The 14441-nt window shown below is 57.9% G+C and overlaps 1 protein-coding gene across 1 annotated transcript in view; it reads left to right on the forward strand.

The window, feature by feature from the left end:
- SORCS2 (sortilin related VPS10 domain containing receptor 2) overlaps positions 1 to 14441 on the forward strand; it is a 458467-nt gene that overhangs the window by 182840 nt on the left and 261186 nt on the right. The window contains exon 2 of the mRNA XM_040625236.1: positions 2479 to 2546. Coding sequence (XP_040481170.1) covers positions 2479 to 2546 — 68 coding nt within the window. The remainder of the gene's footprint in view (positions 1 to 2478; positions 2547 to 14441) is intronic.

Consider the following 14441-nt stretch of genomic DNA (forward strand, 5'->3'; position numbering starts at 1 on the left):
CGTGCGTCCTGGCTGTAAAGAGGGTTGGTGTGTGTGAACTGTCGCCCGGTGCCCTGCGTGGGTCGGGGCGGAGCTGACGCCCGTGAGTGTGAGCGAACGCGGCCCCTGCTGGGTGGCTGCTGGCGCCGGCATCCTCACCATCACAGAGGGAGCTGGGTGTTCCTTCCTCGCGGCAGGGAGGGAAACTGAGGTACACCGGGCTTGGAGGGGCCGACTCTGAAGCAGAGGGCTCCTTCTGCCACCAGCTGCAGAGTCAGGGGCACCTGCCAGGCTCCCCCAGGGCTGACCCCTCTTGGGTGGCTTCTTGTCTCAGCCCCGGGCGAGGACGGCCCCCGTCCCTGGCCTCCGGCGGCCAAACTCTCTTTCAGCTTCATGGGTTGTGGAGGGGCCAGCAGAGTGATTCTGTCCCCTGCACAAGAGTGGACGGTGCATACTCTTGATGGCAGAGGGGGACTTGTGAGTGGACGGCCAGAGCAGGGGGACGGGGCCCTTGCCCAGGCCACTCGCCTCTCCTGGCTCCATTGCCTTCTTCATGTCAGCAGGAGCCGTGCCCAGCGCTGGGACATGAAGCAAGACACAGTCCCCTCCCCCAAAGGGCTCATTACCAAGTGGTGGGAACAGGCCCCAGGAGTGGTCCAGAGGGGAGAGCACAGGGTCTGGGGGAGTGTGGGGGGCACTGAACCAGGGGAGGGGTCTGGGAGTCTTCCTGGAGGGGCTGTCAGTTAGACTGAGGTCTGAGAGTCGAGGAGGAATTACCCAAGGAGTTCGGGGTGGCGGCGGGAAGAGGGTCCCAATGGCCTGGGAGTGTTGGTGCTCCGAGTGAAGGGGGTGGGCCTAAGGGGAGAGCCCCGCCCAGAAGGGGGTAGGGGGCACTAGCCCTGCCCGGAGATGGACCGCAGGGCAGGACTAATCCCAGCAGCAGAAACCACTGGACAAGGAGCTCTGCCCACAGAAGGGCCCGAGCCCCTTGTTAGGGGGTGAGCTCCCCACCCCTCGAAGTGCGTGGGCAAGGCTGAAATGGCTGCGGCTTGAGAAGGATGTTGGGTTGAGGATTTCACCCTGGAGGGGCTGGATTAAACCAACTTTGAGGTCCCTTCCAGCTGTCACACTCTGGCTCCTCAAAATCCCCTCTGGGAACAGCGAGACCATAAAATATAAATCAATAGGTTACAAATACGCTTGTCTCCGGCACGTCCAGGCCCTGTCACTCTGCCTGCCTCCCTCGGTCTCCAGAGGATCTGCGCTCGGCTCGGCCGCCCGAGAGCCTGGCAGGAGAAAGTCGCTTTGTTCCCCAGCAAGGCCGGGCCGATCGCGGCTCCGCAGACGAGGCGTCGAGTTTGTTTCTGATCACTGCTGCCTCCAGGACGCACGCTGTCCGGCTGCGGCTGGCGTCCCCTCCTCCTGCCTTCCCTGCTTTCATCACTGGGGAAAGGAAGATCAGCCAGGCTGTGTCTGGGGGCAGCCGCGCCCCCAGACCCGAGAGTGAAGGAGGTCGTGCTGGTGTCAGGAAACCAAATGGGGGACGGCCGGTGTGGTGACCCCAAATTAACCGGGCTAACGGCTCTGCTGGCAGCAGGGGGGTGTTCCCAGTTACCTCCCAGGGTTCCCATGGCAATGGAAGTGTTAGGAGCAGCTAATAGGGATTGGCAGCGAGTGAAATGAAATTTGATGTACGAGAAAATGCATCGGCCGGTGAAGTAATTGGGGAGAAGGTGCTTTCCCCGCCGGGCAGGCAAATCCTCGCTTCCTTTCTGTTGTTCTTGCTTCTTCGTGAGTCCGCGAGAACTTTCGGGGGCTCTTAAACCCGGGCGTTTTCATCAGTACGCGCAGTTGCCTCTTCTGCGGGGCTGTGGGTGGGACAGGCTTGGTCACGCGGGGCCCAGTGCGTGTGATGAATCGTTCACCAGCCTCGAAACAGCGTGTGTGCCTTCAATGGCGTGCGGCCCCCCGCCGGCCCGCTGGGCTGTCCTCGGGCCTTCCACACCCTGTCGCTGGCTCCACCGTCAGCCAGCGCTCGGATGGGAGTTACCACAGCCCGCGCCCCGTGGCCTCCGTTTGTCTTGAGTGTAGCCCCGGCGGCTGTTCTCGGCTGTTCTCCGAGTCCCCATCTTCGGAAGCCTTGTCCAGCGCGTTCTCTGCCCAGCGTGCGGCCACCCCCTTGGCTGCCCCTTTGGTCCCAGCTTGAGATGGTTCAGGGCTGGGTTTGAATGTTTCCTGGCAGCTGCCGGGGGACACTCGCGGGATTGGGATGTTCCCAAAGTCACTGTGAAGAGTGGAGTGACGTTTCAGAGCAGACGTCCTTGTGTCTAGGCGCTCTGCTGCAGGGTGGCTGGAGCCCCCGGGAAAGCCCGACAGAGAGGCCCAGGCAGCTGATGCTGGACACAACACCCCAAATCCTGGCTGTGGGGCGCCCGTCCTTAGATCCTTCCGTCAGAGCCTCCAAACCCACTGACTTCTGTCTCTCTGTTGCCACCACAGGTGATCCTAATCCTGACGAAGTATTACCATGCAGACATGGGGAAGGTTCTGGAAAGTTCTCTGTGGCGGTAAGTCACCCCCAGGGTGGGCCTTTCTCCTTATGCACCTGCACATCTCCCCGGGCTAAGGGCCGAGACCCCCACGCCCTGTGAGTTGACGGTCTCCCAACTTCGTTTTGGCTACACAATGTGTGTAGGAGACATGGAGGGCGATTGAGGGTTTCGTTGGTGGGCACACCCGGCCCTGGAGAAGACACAGCCCTTTAGAAAGCGTCTTCTCTGGCTTTTCACTCTGGGTTCCCACCCCCCTTTCTTCTCTCCTCCGTGGAGGAAGAGGGTTTGCACTGTGAATTCGGGTCCGTGCACAAATGGCCCCCGCCCGTGCCCCGGACTTCAGACACGGCTCCCGGAGTGACTTCAGACACGGCTCCCGGAGTGCACCAAGTGCGCTGATTACCCTCATTGTTCGGACGTGGTTCTTTCTTCCTGGCTCAGCTGAGAGCTTGGTAAATAAATGACCCACCGGCGACGGGGGATGTCTCTTTATACGTGAGATGTGGATTCGGCCCAAGAACATTAAGCAGCGCCTTTGATGTTTTAAACGAGGTGGGAGAGAAGGTTTGGGAAATCATTTCGGTTATTCTCGTCTTCGATATTTGCACCTGCTCACCCAGGAAGGGGGACGGGAAGCTCCCAGCGTCCTGCGCTGTCCTTTCAAAGCTTTCCTCCGGCGTGGATTCTGTTTCCTGCAAGCACCATTTGCCGCTCCCACGTTCTCTGGGTGTTGAGCCGTTTTGGTTTTCAAGATGTGTTTCTCAAGCAATAATTAATTCATTTTTCTATCTGAAATCTGTAAAGAAACACCCAAACCTGCTCATCAGGACTCCGTAGCGTGTGTGCGGCCCCCTCGCGTTGGTTTACTTTGGGCTTTTGGCTCTCCTTCCAGGGCAGGAACGTGATGATTGATTCTGTTGTTCTTGTTGGGGAAGTTCCACGATGCTTTGGGGTGTTGAAATGGCACCTCGAGCTGGGTCCTTTCCTTGCCGTATAAGGGTTGCTGTCACCTTGGGGCCAGCTGGCATGGTCACTGGCGGTCCTGATGGCGCCCAGTCTGGGGAGTAAGCCCGCGTGCTGCCCTGCGTTTTTTCTTACCCCTCCAGCCTGAGCACCTTTGCTAGTCGGCACCTCTTGGCCGGGTGCGCCCCGCGGATGCCCCAGCCTGCCCCCACTTTCCCCCACCAGCCTCGGGGAAAGGAGTCCGCGTCCTGTGAGGAGGACAGGTGTTGTCCTGCCCGCCCCCCATGACCTCATGTGTCAGTGGATTTTCAACTTGTGCCTCGAAGCAGCTCACCCACCAAGAAGACGTAGGAGGGTTGCTTTCAAAATGCTGTTCAGTGTCGGGGGAGGCGCTCGGCATTTGGGATGAAAGCAGAAAATGGCACGAACACTTGAGGGTTTGTGTTCTAGGACTGCTTTCGGGGCGAGGCCCCCAGGAAGGGCTGGCCCATGGAGGGCCTTCCCCTGGCTAGGTGGATGGTCCAAGAATGGGTGCCCGGGCTACACAGTGAACAGAGGCGCCTGAGTCTTCTCTTCCCCCAGGCAGAATTCTGTAGTCCCCTCGTCGGCCCCACCTGCTGTAAGCCGGCCAAGTCCTAAAGGGGTGGGCTCTTCCTTCCTCAGCACCTGCTGGCCGTCCCTTGCACTGGGGGTCCTCCGCTCTCGGCAGCATCTCCGCAGGCCCCACACGGAGGAAACGGGGGTGTTGTAAATGTCGTTTTGACAGCGAACAGTCCTCCCCAGTGTGATCCATGCCCACGGGACAGAGCTGCCCATCCTCGTGGGGGACACGGTGGGAATGGTGGCTTTGGGCCAGTCCCATGGCGTGGGGGCCAGGCCTTCTTGCTTACGGGCTCCAGACTCAGATTCTTCAGACGCAAGTAGAGAAGCCGAGAGAGAGGCCAGCCACCCACCTCGGGACTGCTCCGACAGGGGCTCGCTCTGCTCTGCCCCGAGCCTCAGGGCCTGACCTGTCCTTGCCTGAGAGAGTGTGCATGCCCAGCGAGCTGACCTGGGACGTCCCTGCAACGGTACATGGTCTCGATGGAGTTTTTCTCCAAAGCAAATCAGCCGACTTTAATTCTCTGTGTTCTCATCACGGTGCACAGACATTTTCTCTCCTTTATTAAAAATACGTGCAAAGGCATTAGTCATGTCAGGATCACCCCCTCCCCGTTCAGGGCCATTCCTTCTTCTGTTTATCTTTCTCACGCGGACGTATTTATAAAGTCAGACGTGGATAAACTTTCGCATTCTCCTTTCTTCATGCATCTGTTTCCAGTGGGTCCCGTTGGCCCGCGTCCGCATCAGCGCGCTCCGGGGCGCGAACTCGCGCCGGAGTGGGTTTCTTCGGACGCTAAGCCACGCCGCTGCTGTAAAACACGGAGACGTGTGGTTTTCCTCCTCCTTTTGTTCCCTGGGCAGAATCTCGGGGAGCAGTGACCGAGCCGGAGAGCGAGCCCGAGGGTGAGCGGTTCCCGGCGGGCTGGCCTGCACCTGCTGGGCCCCGCGGCGCATGGCCGCTCTCCTTTGTGTCCCGGGGTTCCTGGCGAGGGCCAGCAGCTTCTGTGTTTAACTGCCACTCACACTTGGCCTTGCGAGGATGGTCGGCTCGTGTCCTCTCCATTTTGGGACTCGGGTGAGCATCTTTAGAAGTGGAAGGATTGCCACTGCTCTTCGTGGGGGCGCCACGCCTCTGCCGTCTGCCGCTCAAAGCCCGCGTGGATGGGGGCTGGCAGAGCCCGTGCCTGGAGCGAATGTATTGAAGCCCCCTCAGGGGACGCGCCCCCTGACCCCCCAAGGAGTCTCTTCTGAGGTCGCCATCAATACATTTTTAATGACAGGAATGGTATTAACATTCTGGAAATAGCTCCCCGAAATCTAAGCTGAGTGCATCTGTAATTGTCCCGCATTTCATGGGCCACACGTCAGCAGCATCTCCCTCACTCCCCGAGCTGGCTTCGCTGATCCAACAGCCTGCCCCTTACTTCGGGGTGGGGCCGCAGCGAGCCCCTCCCTGGGAGAGCCACAGGTTGGCTTCAGAGCTGGTCCCCCACCAGCACCTTCTGTCCTGGAGCCCCAGGGCAGTTAGCAACAGGAGGAGGAGGGGCACTCTCACTCAGACCAGCCAGCCGGGCACTCACCTGATGTCCAGTCTGTGGGAAGGTCCTGGGGCCGCTGGAGCAAAGGATGACAGCAACAGGAATTTGTTCTCTCCCAGCCCCGGAGGCCAGAGCCTAGAGGGAGGTGTGGGCGGGGCCGGGTTGCCCCTGGGACTCCAGAGCAGGGTCCTTCCTGCCTCTTCCAGCTCCTGGGGCTGCGGGCACTGCAGGCCCTGTCCCCGCGGCCTCTCTGTGTGTCCATCTCTGCGTGTGCCTTATGAGGACACTTACTGTTGGATTGAGGGCCCACCTGGGTGATCCGGGGTGATCTCCTCTCAAGAGCTCTAACTCAATTACATCCACAGCCACCGCTTTTCCAAATGAGGCTGTGCACTGTCCCTGGAGGTCGGTCATGGACACATGGGTTTGGCTCCGCCATTCCGCTCCCTGCACGGTCATCTCCTCTCTGGCCACACCGCCCAGATCTGACTTCCTAAATGACTCTTGCACCTGCGTCTGGTTCTCCACCCTCAGCCGTGCTCCCTTTCTACCGCTTCATCCTTGGTGGGATTCTGTAGCCCGTCCCAGCTCCTCCCCCTCTCCCCCTGCTGCCCCTCTAGCCCCTCCAGCCTCTCCCCTTCCAAGGCTCCAGGGACTTGAGATGCACGCTCGCCCGCAGTCTGGTCCTGCTCACTTGTCCCTGGTGGCTTCCCAAGGCTGACAGCTGTGTGTCCCGGCTGGTCCTGTCCCAGCGCGGGGAGTTCGCGGGCAGAGCCGGAAGCTCCAGCGGCAGGTGTGGGAGAGCACGGGTGCTCTCGGTCCGGCAGAGTGGACGTGCATTTCGTGTCCACTCCGTGGTAGAGCCGTAGCGGTGTCCAGGTGAAGAGAAATAGTGTTTGGAATACGAAACTAACAACGACCTGAAGGCTCCCATGCCCCCATACCCACCCGCCAGAGGATGTCGCTCGGTTCTTCTCCTGGTTCGGGGCTGTCCCCCAGATGCTGGCAGACATCGGGTGGCCAACGGGAACTGAGGGGGTTCCCAGGACACTGGGCCAGCAGCTTGACAACTGAGACTATTCCTGGGCAAAGAAACGAGGGGCACCTCTGAAACAGTGGAGGCCGAGTCCCCAGCCGAGCCTGCCCGGGCCCACAGCCTGGAGCAGGGGTTGGCCACTGCCTGCTTGACCGGCCTCTGCAGGAAGCCGTTGAGACCTTGTTCTCCTGGATGATGCCCCACCCACAAAGGTCTTTCTGTTCGAGTTCTATATGGGACCTGGGCCTTGTACGTAAGAACGTAAGATTTTTCACACCATTCCAGACCGGTTTTTGCCCCCTTAAGGGTGATCTCATCCCCAGCAAAGTCTGTCTCCTGAAGAGGGGTGGCGTTCTCATTCCCAGGACCGTGGGAGTCACGTGGTGGTCCCGTTAAAGTTCAGGTTCTGGTTCCTGGGTCAGGGCTGGGGCCCGGGGCTCTGCACTGCCTGCAGGTTCTGGGTGATGCAGTGTTGCCGGCCCACGGGGCACACTGGGGGGAGCAGGACCCTCCCGGTTTTGGGGTCACCTGGGAGGCTTAGCGATGCCGGGGTGCCCCACGTGGGCCACACTGGGCGCGGTCAGGTCTATGGCAGGGCAGACGGTCGGGAGCTCCCGCGTGGTGCTGTTGTCCAGCCCGGGCTGGATCTGGAGAGGCCCGTTTGGTGTCACCTCAGCTGAATCCCAAATGGCCAGTGAGGCTCATCGATGCTCTCGGGAAGGTGGCTGCAAGCCATGGAGGTTTGAGCGAATTACAACGTGTAGATAACGGGGTTCTCAGTGGGAGGCATAAGGGTCACTTAGAAAGCTCTCACGGACTGCTGCCACTCGGGCCGGGCCTTGGACGATGCAGACTCAGTGTGGAGACTCCCCGGAAGCTCCCAGGTGGGAGCTGCCCCAGGCCGGGTGGACTTAGCACATTTCCTTTCAGGCTTCGCTGGGCACTCAGGTGTCCCGGTCTGCGTCCGTAACAGGTGCCCACACGCTGCCGTGGGTGCTGGGCCAGAGACCACACTGAGTCGCCTGGGGTTCCACTGCTTGGGAGTGAGGCTTAGCTTCCTGCAGTGGCTTCCCCAGGCACTGGGATAAGCCACGTCCCCTGACTCCTACCCACTCCCCATCCTGGCTCCTCCCGCGAGGGGCAGTGCCTGTTGGGGCTGCCTGCCTGGCGTGCACTTGGCACTGACCCTCAGGTACTGGCCCCTCGTGGACATTTAGTCTCAGTCTGAGCCTCTTTTCTTCGAAGAGACCACCCACCACTCAGGGTAGAGCGGCCCCAGGCATTCCTCATCACATCTCTCCTTGAACGTGGGAGTTCTTGGGTCTGGTTTGTCCCCTCTCCCTGCACCCAGAACGTATGCTGACTGAGGACAGAGACCCGTTGGGTCCACCTTTTTTTTTAAAGATTTTATTTATTTATTTGACAGAGAGACAGCCAGCGAGAGAGGAAACACAAGCAGGGGGAGTGGGAGAGGAAGAAGCAGGCTCCCAGCGGAGCAGGGAGCCCGATGTGGGGCTCGATCCCAGGACCCTGGGATCACACCCTGAGCTGAAAGCAGACGCTTAACGACTGAGCCACCCAGGCGCCCCCAGTTGGGTCCACTTTGATGATCACTGGATGCCCTGCATTTTTCACAGATCTGCTATAGGCCGGGCATCGGGTGCATGGACGGACTGACGGATGATAGGTGGACAGATGGCCATGCGAATGGATGGATGGATGAATGGATGGGTGGAGGTATGGTGATATGGTTCTTGGGAAATACTCATGTGATCTAGGGAACGCTTTACGTCTGTGGGGCCATCCTAGGGGACGGTGTAGGGGCCAGGAGCACCGAGTTGGCTCTGATGGAGGGGACTGGGAGCGTCCTGAGTCAGGGAGCAAGTGGATCTTGGCCCACCTTTCAATGCCCCGCCTCTCTCTGCCGTGTCGCAGCCCCTGGGACGGCCTGCAGCCTCACACTGAGTGTGGCTGTGGGCAAAGCCATGTGAAATGGCAGTCCCAGGCCCATAGCCCGCTTGACACTGTGACTGCCCCATCTCTGAACCGGGATGGTGTGAAGGCCACGCCAGCCCTACTGTTCCTCTGGCACGTATGGCCTTGGGCAGGACCTTCAGCCAGGGGCAACCGTGGGAATCCTGGGGTGGGCCTGGGTCTCAGCTTTTCTCCCGGAGTGACTTGGTGGCATCCTCTCCGTCTGGTGGTTCTCTTCCTTCGATACGGAATTAATCATGAGATCTCTAATGTATGCAGGGATCCTAGAATGGACTGGGTACCGTGAGTTGGAGATGGTCCAGTGCTCACCAAGTAATCCAAGCGTTTCCTTCCTTCGCCAGCCCCCCCGCGGGTGGTTATTTTGGGGTCATCTGGGGGGTGTGGGCCAGTGGATGATGAGTGGGAACAGTATTGGTGAAGCCACGGAAGCTTAAGGCTTTAGCTGTTATCAGAACAGAGCCTGGGCTCCAATACGGGTCCCTCGCCGTCACAGATGTTAATTTTTTTCCTGCCTGGGATCTCTGTCTCTTCAAGAAATGTACCCTTACAGATTCCGATCAAGCCCGGCTCTCTGCTCCCTCCTCCCATCCCCCACACCCTGCCATCGCCCACCCGGAAGAAACCACCAGCTTGAACTTGGTGGGGGTCATCCCGAGTGTGCACTCCGTGTTAACTCCGCATGTGTGGGTCCGCAACCGACGTGTTCTACTTTTTAGCATGTTTTAAAAATTGATGTAAACGGCATCACGCTGCCTTTTGAAATCTGATTTATACTCCCAGCTCGGTTTGGTAATTTATCCGTGCCGCACACGTGAGCTGGCTGATCTGTGCGTCCCCCTGCTGTGGGAGCGTCGCGGTTTTTCTCCCCCCAGATTTTGTCATTCCCATCAGGGCTGCCGCGAGCGTCCACACCTGCGTCTCAGCTTCCTCGTCCTCTTGCTGCCAGTCTGTCTGCGGGGTGATGCCCGCTCCGCATCTCTGGCATCGTCAGACCTCACGTGTCTGGACTCAGGCGGGTGTGAGAGTGTACACTGGTGTGGTTTTATTTTGTATCTTTGTGTTTCTTTGTGGGCCTGAACCTACTTTCCTTTGTTTATTGACTAGTCAAGTTTCCTCCCCTGGGCTTTACCTGCTTCTGTCCTACATCTTTTTCCTTTGGGTTGCTCAACTTTTTCTTAAACCCTGCGTCTCCGCTGCAGATCGCCCAGGTGCTCTCCAGCACCCTTGATTCTAAGAGGCTCGTCCTCAGAGTGTGTCTTGAGCTCCCAGCATGTGCTGCTCATTCTTTCCCAACAGCTTCTTTTTTTTTTTTTAAGATTTTATTTCTTTATTTGGGGGAGAGAGAGAGAGAGAGAACAAGTGGGGGGGGGCAGAAGGAGAGGGAGACTCCCTGCTGAGCACAGAGCCCATCTCAGGGCTTGATCCCAGGACCCCAGGATCGTGACCTGAGCAGAAGGCAGGTGCTTCACCGACTGAGCCACCCGGGCACCCCTCTTTCCAGTAGCTTCTAAGAACCATCCCTCTTATGAGTGTTTTTCTTTGCTGTGTTATTTGTTGTGTGCAGTTCTTAGAAGAGTATTTCTGTGGGGTGGTGTATTAGTCAGCTATGGTGCAACAGTGCTGCGTAACAAGTCACCCCAAACTCAGTGGCATGTGCCGTGTACTTATCCTCACACCCCTGGGTTGACTGGTTTGGCCGCCTTGCTCAGGGCACGGATGGGCAGCTCTACTTCTGGCCGCGGGCTGGCGGGCATGGCCTGCTCCCTCTGTGTTTGTTCTGGGACCCGAGCCGACGGGACGGAGGCTGGGAGGACACATTCTTCCCACGTACCACGCTGCAACTCAAGAACCAAGCCAACCACACAAGCGCATTCGTGGCTTCTGCCCACGTCACATTTGCTAGAATTCCATTGACCAAAGCAACTCACAGGGTCCAACCCAACACCAACGGGGGAGGGGAGAGGAGCAAAGTCAGTGTTTGCTGAATGACAATGTGAAGTCTCACATAGGTCATAGGTGTTTCCAGAAAATGCATGCTTTGTGGTCCTGTAAGTTTGGTAAACATTCTTAGGTTGAAAACCAACCAGGTTTCTTTGTAGTAGGACCTTGGGAGGGTCTGACACACCGATGTACATTGTACGTCTCCAGAAGGAGCTGGGGAGGCGTTTTCCCATCTCAGCTGAGACCATCATCTTTCATCTTGATTTTATTTAAATGTCATTTCATTTTAAATTTAAATTAAATCAAATTAATTTTAATTTTATTTTATGTATGCATTTTAATATTTATGTATTGTTTTATTTTGGTTCTGCTGAGCATGTCCCGGGACTGGTTCTCCTTGGCTCACACTTTGGGAAGCTCTGTTTCAGATCCTGCGTTCTGGTGGAGCTGGTGTTGGAGATTTTCTGATCACTTCTGTTCACATTTCATGTTACTGCGTTGTTACCGCATCCTACCTAAAATCAGATTTGGTTCTGTGGTCCTGCGATGTCTCCCTCGCTCTCCATCTTTAATATGTAGAATTTTAGCATTCCATGTTGTGAACACAGGGTCTGGGGAGGTTGAGCAGTGACCCCAGCCGTCCGAGGGCCTCGCGACGTGTGCTAACACAAAGCAGCATCAAGGTCCTTCCCTGCAGACAGGATGACGGTCAGGGTGGGGATATCCGCGTGGCTCAATGTCCCAGGGTGAGGTGGACAGAGACGGTGCGCAGCGTGCTTCCCGAGCCGACGACAGTCCCTCGGGCCCCGAGCATCAGGGCGAACAAGGACCCATGTGCCAATAGAGGCCTTGTCGGAAGGTGGTGCTGGGGGCAGGTCTGCAGCCACAGCCTCCAGCGGGTGAATTATAAAGACAGGATGTACTTTGCCCTTTGGTGGCCCGGAAAGCGTGGGGATTTTGGAGAGGCAGTCTTAGACCTCAAGGGGCTTCCCCCCGAGGCTAACCTTGGGCCTGGCTGCTGCGTGGTCCGTGCCCCGCACACGTCAATCATGCTTCTGTTCGGGCTCCGAGACTTCCCTGCCTCGCATCCTCTCCCGTCCAACCTGAGCCAGAGGTGGCAACGGTGCAGGCCTCCAGGCTGCGACAGCAAGGACGGCAGCTAATGCGTGGACGCTTGGCACTCAGTGGGTGTCCTTCCTCCCCGGGGGGCTTTCCTCCCTCCCCGCCGGCCTCTCCGGGGGACGGCTTCAGCATCACCATGCAGGTCTGAGTTTGATTTAATCAAGACCCAGAGGAGATAGGGATCAAGGCAGGCGCTGACTTAAAAGCTTTCAGGGTTTGAGTCTATTCAATAAATAATTCGATTTGAATCAACAGTTTGATGAGGTCAGGCTCTGAGGCCTTGAGGTGCCTGTAAAATATTCTGGAACAAGATTCGGAGTGGCTGGAAGGTCACAGGACGTTTAAAGACATCCTTGAGTATCCCCAGCCCCCAAGCCTCTTCTCCCTCCCTCTGCTCTCGCTCAGATACTGGCTCCCCCTGCTCCAGGCCCCCTGAGGACCCCTCCCAGCCGGTGATGACTGGCTTCTCTGCCTGCTGTCCATCCTCCTCCTTCCTCCCCTCCGCCAACCACTTCCCTTGCTTCCTTCACCTCTCCCCACCATCACCCACTCATCCATCCATCCCCCTTCTATCTGTCTATCCTTCATCCATTGATCTATCCATCTCCTGCGTATCCAACCCCTGTCCACCCAACAGTGCCCCACACCCATCTATCCATCTGTTCATCCATCCCTCCATCCATCCATCATCCACCCACCCACCCTGTATCCATCCCATGTCCACCCGCCAACCCCCCACACCCATCTATTCATCCTTTCACCCATCCTCCACCCCGTGTGTCTGTCCCCTGTCCACCCACCAACACCCTACACCTGTCTGTCCATCTATCCATCTATCCATCCATCCATCCATTCATCCATCTATCCTCCACCCACCCTGTATTCATCCTCTATCCACCCATCAACCCCCCAGACCCATCCTTTCATCCCCTATCCACCCACCAACCTCCATCCGTACATCCATCCATCCTTCTATCCCCCCTTATCCATCCCCTGCCCACCCACCAACCCCCCCACCCATTCTTCCGCCCATCCATCTTCCATCCCCCATGTATCTGTCCCTTACCCACCAGCTTCCCCATTCTCTCATCCAACCATCCAGGTTCTGGGTTTGAGTAAGGCATGGTAAAGAACCCCTAAGACCCAGTTTAATAAAGGGTACAAACAAGCAAATGACCCGGGGTGATGACATATAATCTGCACCATGATGAAGCTGAGAGAACCAGGGAGCACTAGCTGCCCGCACTTAGTTGGTTAGAGGGAGTGGTGGCCAAGGAGGACTTCCTGGAGGAAGGTCCCATCCTGGGGCACCTGTACCGTGTCCCTGTTCTTCCAGGCAGCTCTCCCTGCACGGTGCCTCCGCGTGGCTGTGTCCACTACTGGCCTCACGTGTGCTCACCCTCAGCAGCCCCAGCCCGTGTCCCCCCAGCTCTGCCAGCCCGGGCAGTGCGCCCCAGCAGTCCTTCAGTGACCCAAGGCTGCCTTAAGGAAGTATGGCTGCTGGCCTTGGCAGGTGACAGGAACATGCCGGTCCTCTCCAGCCTGGTCAAGCTTCCTGGGTGGAGCCTGCCCTCGGGGAGCCACATGCCATCTGGGCTTGCCTCTCGTCCTTCCTGTGGTTTCGTCCCTCCCGCTCTCTCCTGCGTCCCACTTCTGCGACCCCATTCCTGCAGGCTGGAAAGGCCAGCCCCAGGCTCTGGAAGAGTCCAGGGAAGATGTAGATGTGAGCAGACAGCACACAGGCCCCCAGCTTCTTCGGGACGGCCCTACGCCACCTGCCCCGGGCAAGACATTTGTTCTGAGTGGAGCTCTTGCAGCGGTGGTGACGGACAGCCGCGCCGTGAAGGCCACCCTGTGCATGTGAGCCCACAGCACGGCCTCCCAATCCCTAGGATCCTTCCAGAGAAATGGGGGACAGGGGCTCAGTGGGGAAGGGCAGCCTGTGAATTTGGGGTCCTGATCTGATTGTTGGGCCTGCATTTAGCCGAGGGCCGTCTCTTTGGTCCTCAGGACCCTCACAGGTTCTCCCTCTAGAGCACACCCCCAGCCCCACCTGCAAAGGGCCTCCGTGGCCTCTGCCCTGCCTGGCCTCCCTGGGGACAGCCTCCATAAGAACTCTACCCTGCTTCCCGGCCCTGTCCCTGCTGTGTGCAAATGTCCCCTCCCCAGCTGGGCCAGACACCTCCCCTGGGCTCTCCCAGACCCTCTCCCACGCCCACTGCTCATCTCCTCTTGGGGTCAGGGTTCCTGTGTTCTCCACCTGGTGGACGCTCTGGAACGGACACAGGCCCCGGGTTTACTGAGAGGGATCAGCATCTGCGAAACTCTGCACGTGGCAGTAACTTCGCATTCCCTCAACCGGGAGGCTGCGTGCCGCCATCCACCCTGAAAGATGTTCTTGAGGGAGACCTGGGTGTCTCAGTCGGTGAAGCGTCTGCCTTCAGCTCAGGTCATGATCTTGGGGTCCTGGGATCGAGTCACCCATCAGGGCTCCTTGCTTAGTGGGGAGTCTGCTGCTCCCTCTCCCTCTACCCCTCTTCCCTGCTTGTGCTCTCTTGCTCTCTCTCTAAAAAAAAAGTCTTTTTAAAAAAGAAGTTCTTGATAAGGATGTTGCTAAATGCTTCTCCAAAAATTCTCCCTAAAAAAATCTTATTTTAAAAAATTATAATCTACGATTATCATAGAAATTTTGGAAACCATAACACACACGAG

This window comes from Ursus maritimus, unplaced genomic scaffold, assembly GCF_017311325.1.
Source record: "Ursus maritimus isolate PB19 unplaced genomic scaffold, ASM1731132v1 scaffold_8, whole genome shotgun sequence".
Classification (NCBI taxonomy): Eukaryota; Metazoa; Chordata; class Mammalia; order Carnivora; family Ursidae; genus Ursus; species Ursus maritimus.